The 4886-nt window shown below is 32.2% G+C and overlaps 1 protein-coding gene across 1 annotated transcript; it reads right to left on the reverse strand.

Annotated features, from left to right (window-relative positions):
• Window positions 1-1326: 1326 nt before the first annotated feature.
• alien (COP9 signalosome complex subunit 2 alien) lies at window positions 1327-4132 on the reverse strand. The gene is made up of 9 exons (XM_018517483.1): window positions 3953-4132; window positions 3293-3487; window positions 3095-3220; window positions 2767-2934; window positions 2525-2699; window positions 2269-2407; window positions 1965-2181; window positions 1655-1795; window positions 1327-1572 (listed from the first exon to the last, which is right to left on the reverse strand). The coding sequence occupies exons 1-9, from the start codon at window positions 4004-4006 to the stop codon at window positions 1453-1455; spliced, it is 1335 nt and encodes a 444-aa protein (XP_018372985.1). The 5' UTR covers window positions 4007-4132; the 3' UTR covers window positions 1327-1452.
• Window positions 4133-4886: the final 754 nt, after the last annotated feature.

Consider the following 4886-nt stretch of genomic DNA (forward strand, 5'->3'; position numbering starts at 1 on the left):
GATCCTTCATTATCCTGCCCTTCTCTCTGCAGAAGATTCTGCAACACGTCTACATTTTCGCCATCAGTTAAGGCTGCGGTCCACTTAGCGCTTCAAACGCTACAGAGCATTTGTAGCACTGATCCATTTGATGCTTCGGAACGCTCCCAGCAACTCTGATTACGTCATCAATACGTCATCGTTTTTGCTCCCACTTCGCTTCAACTGCCTCACCTCGGGAGGTGGGTTGGCTGGAACGTTCACGTAGCAATTGTAGCATTCGAAATAGTAATGGACCAATCGGAGCGTAGCGTTTGGAGCGTAATATTCAGAGCATTTGAAAGAAGCAAGTGGACCGCAGCCTAAATTGTCTCGACTGAATCGAGCCATGTCTCGCTCGAGTTAAAACCTAGCTCGACTTCCCATAATTTTGCGATGACAGCACAGGGTTTCTATGTCAAAAGATCTAATAACTGTCGATATTATTCAAATTCTATAAGTACCCCACATAATTCGTAGGCTATAAACCCTGGTAAAAAAAATTGAGAGTACGATAAAAAAATCCTATCGTTTTGAATATAGAATCTAGTTCATGAATTTACTAATTTGAACCAGATCTTATAGGAATCTTGTACAAATCTTATAGAATCCAATAAAATACGATAGGATTCATATTCGATCAATCGTGATGCTCGCGAGATCAATGATAGAAAATGATATAAACTTATAGAAAACGATACAAATTGAAAGAAATAATTTTCATCAATTATATTGCATTCATTACATTACATGTTAATTTTGAAGATATAAATAATCTCATCAATTACAGGGAAACAAACAAGTTCTAGAAATTTTAGTCGAATATTTTATTTTATTTTATATCCATCCTTGTAAAAACTCATTGAGATTCTAACTCAGTATCATGTAATTTACAAAATTGACTGTTCAGAGATTCAGACAGTTCTTATATAGGTTAAAGAAAAAATTATTTTCGAGATTCTTAAAACACTAAAGTCATATACATATACAACAGCAGTTATAGATCATAAATTGTTACGATTTGATTAATACCAATACTAAAATATTGCATGCTGTAAGACATTGTTTTTTATCATGTCTAAAACAATGTATAATAAAAGCTAACAATATGAGCAAAATTTAATAAATAAAAAAGTTATTAGAGAGAGAGAGAGAGAGAGAGAGAGAGAGAGAGAGAGAAAGAGAGAGTATATATTATCTATTGATCTAAAAGTGTTTCCTGACATCTGCATCTCTATTTTTGCTTCAATTCTCACTTTGATTTATTTAGGATAGAATTTACTTAATGGAAATAAAAATAACTTCTGTACTAAAATGCTAAATTTATTATATCACAATAGATTTCATTTCTTTCTGAATAGGACTTTTATGAAATACTATACATAAAGTGAAAATTAGATTGTATTTATTGCAGGATCACATGCACTATGCCGTTTAAGACATTTTGTTCACAATGGCTGTATGCAAGGATTGCAACTGACCTGCCCATTTATCGAGAGCATTATAACGTGCGGCACATACTGATTTCTTATCTAATTCAAGAACTTGATTTACCTGGAAAGAATGTAGAATTATATGAGAATGTACGATCAGAAAGCGCTCATCATAAATTATTTAAGATTATAAAAATTATCACCTGATCTATACGACCATGAATAGTATTGTCCAAAATACAAGATACTAAGAGACTTTCCACTTCTGAAACGTCAATGTTCAGTTCCTTACTTATAAAAGGAATATAAATTCTAGTATATGGTCTTATCAGCTTGATTAGAACCTGAAAAAAAATGATATCCATTAATAAAATATCACTATGTTGTATAAATAAGACATATCAATTTGTTTTATTTCAAATACTTTAGTAAATTATAAAATAAAAACTTTATTACAGTAATATTAGTATTAATGTAAGCTGAAAATGTAAACGAAAATGTAAAAAGATATACCTGTGTACGTATGTTACGTAATAAATCCTCAATATGTTCTCTAATAAAGGGATCATCCATGATATTGTTTCTATTTTGTTTTAGAATTAATTCAAACTGATTAATATCATTATTCTGGTAACTATTAACTAAATTTGTCATTGCTAAAATTTCAGGGTCATTCTTGTATGGTTTTGCCTCTTGTGAATCAAATGGATTTATACCAGATTTCATTAACCTAAAATGATATTACAGATATATACTAATTGTATAAATATAATGCAGGTGATAATCATAATAATGAAAAATAAATAATCATACTTACATATTAGCCAAAACTAAGTACTTTAAACACGTTGTACGTCTTGGTGAGCCAGATTCATCATAATTTTTAAAGGCTTCGAAAAAATCGGTATGAGCTCTTTCAAATTCACCTTCTCTTAAATGCATCTTACCCCCACATTCTGAAAAAATAGCATTTTGTCACTTTGCTTTTCTAAGTATACATGTATGATCCAAAAGTTGTTGGGACAATATATAACAGTATAAATATTGTTTCTAGAAAACATTCAAATTATTACCTCTGATAACACCCATAATTAATGGATGAGGAATAGCACTTTTAATATGAAGACTCTGTTCATAAAGTGTTTTTAATTTCTTATTATTTTTTTGTGCTGTATACATCTGTATTTCTAAGGCATAAATTTCTAATAATTGTGTTCCTTTTTTCAGATCATCTTCTCCATCATCAGTCTAAAATATATATAAGTTAAATAAATAATATATACATAAATATATTCAATGTTACTTATATACACACCTGACAACTTTGATGAAGTTGTTTCAGTATTTTCGCCAATTTATTAAAATCTGAACGGTCGTAATATAACTTCCCCAATTTTGTATTTGTTTTAAACCATAACCTATCATTCTTTGCATCTTTTAAGGCGTCTAATGTGGTTTCATAGAAATCTTGCAGTAACTCCATCTTAGAGAAAATATGTTACTTTTTTAAATGTGTGTGTGTGTGTGTGTGTGTGTAGACTTTTTAAATGTAGAATTTTTTTGTATATAAAAGATTAATGAAGGAAAAACCAATTCATTGAAATACTAAATATATAACATACTTGTTTATTAAATATACTCACATTCTTTGATGTACTAATGTAGTCCAATATAGAATTTATTGACTTTTCTGAGTGATTTCTAGTAACTGCACTTTTAATGTATGTTAACAATTGCTTATACCTTGACATCATTTCTTTATAATTGGACTAAAAAGAAAATATATATTTCATTTTTATATACAACAAAAGCTACAAATATTACTGATATATCTTCTCTACCAGTTTAAAATTAATTTTGATCATCTGTTTTAAAGCCTTAAAACCCCATTCTCCCTTTTCACCACCTTCCAGATCCAGTACTTTCTGAAAACTTTGTAAAGCAGCTTTAGGATCATCTTCCTTAAGTGCTTTACTATTATAATATTGATTTTCTAAATCAACGTCTGGTTCAGAGTTGGAGTCTTCAGAATACTCCTAAAACAAATTAGCGATTAGGGATGTAGAGCCAGTAGGAATGCATAACACATATGCATTCCATTTCATGCATGATATGTATGATGCATCACTTATCCTTGTTCACCGAATATTAAACAAGGATAAAAGATATATTATACACATCATGCGTGAAACGGAATGCATCTGTGTTGTGCATTGCTAATAATACTTATTGCACCCAATAAGTATTATTAATGTTTAATTCAAGTTGCTAACATAACCTAACCCGACGAAACATTGGAAATGTTTGCGCAAAAATATAACGGAAGAATTGTCGAACAGTGAGCCCATTCATCAAACATGATCTCTCGTGGTACCTCTCGAGCTATTTTTAATGATTTTTAAATACCGTACGTGAGAGCTCTTGAAATTGTAACCTCGCTGTGAGCCGGAAAAAACGTTCTGCGAAATAAAGATTCTGTGGATCTCCGCAGAGAAACTTACCAGTCCATAATCCTCCTCTTCCTCACACATGAAATCGTCCTCACCATCTGACATTTCGTGAACTCCTCTCGACCAGGGTTAACACAGATTTTACGCAATTTTCTGTAATAATGACAATAATGTTACGAAGAATACTACAACGTATTTTGAAATCCAACTCCGACAGCGCATTAAGTTAGGTTCCTCAAGGTACTTTTTCATGGGCGTCAGTTGACACGCGTCAAGGTGTTTTTTCATGTCGACGCTCGACGCTCATTTTCGGCGTCAAATTAAGTCACGTGATAGAAATTGACGAATATCAGTACCGGGATTCTCTAACTTCCTATCGACGATTGTTCCTATCGTTAATTATCAACTTATTATCACTTGCGCTATCAACGATGTCGATATGGCGTGATTCTGTAACTTTACTTTAACGATATTTATCGATGCAAAATCATTAAGCCCGATGTCCATGATGCTATAAATCAGTCCGAGATCTCGGACAGAGAAAAAATTAACAAATCACATTTGAACAATTTGATCACATGACCATTGCTATTGGTCAATTCCTTCTTCATCCGAGGACTGATTTCTAGCATCGTGGACACAAGGGTTTTAAGCGGGGTCTACAATAGAAGTCGTAGCAGTCGTAGAGTCTTAAATCGTAGAAATTTAACCAATCACAGTAGAATATGAGAAGAATAATCGACTATGATTGGTCAATTTTCTACGACTTAAGACCCTACGACTGCTACGACTTCTATTGTAGACCTCGCATTACAGACGAATCGACAAAACTCGGTAATGATTTGATAAATTTGGGAGAGCTCCAATTGCACACATCGCATATTGCACACATGTATCGCTGATTGGCCAATTTAAAAATAAAATAATCTCATTGGCAAAACAGTAAAAAATTACTAGGCACCAGTTGATATGAGTGGTGTGTACA

This window comes from Trachymyrmex cornetzi, unplaced genomic scaffold, assembly GCF_001594075.2.
Source record: "Trachymyrmex cornetzi isolate Tcor2-1 unplaced genomic scaffold, Tcor1.1 scaffold689, whole genome shotgun sequence".
Classification (NCBI taxonomy): Eukaryota; Metazoa; Arthropoda; class Insecta; order Hymenoptera; family Formicidae; genus Trachymyrmex; species Trachymyrmex cornetzi.

Excerpts from the sequence above, each read along its gene's own strand:
- alien (XM_018517483.1), bottom strand. The coding sequence starts at position 4,006 with ATGTCAGATGGTGAGGACGATTTCATGTGTGAGGAAGAGGAGGATTAT. Across the intron at positions 3,488-3,952 it reads AAGAGGAGGATTATGGACTG|GAGTATTCTGAAGACTCCAA; the intron begins GTAAGTTTCTCT and ends AATTTGTTTTAG. Across the intron at positions 2,408-2,524 it reads AATTATGGGTGTTATCAGAG|AATGTGGGGGTAAGATGCAT; the intron begins GTAATAATTTGA and ends CTATTTTTTCAG.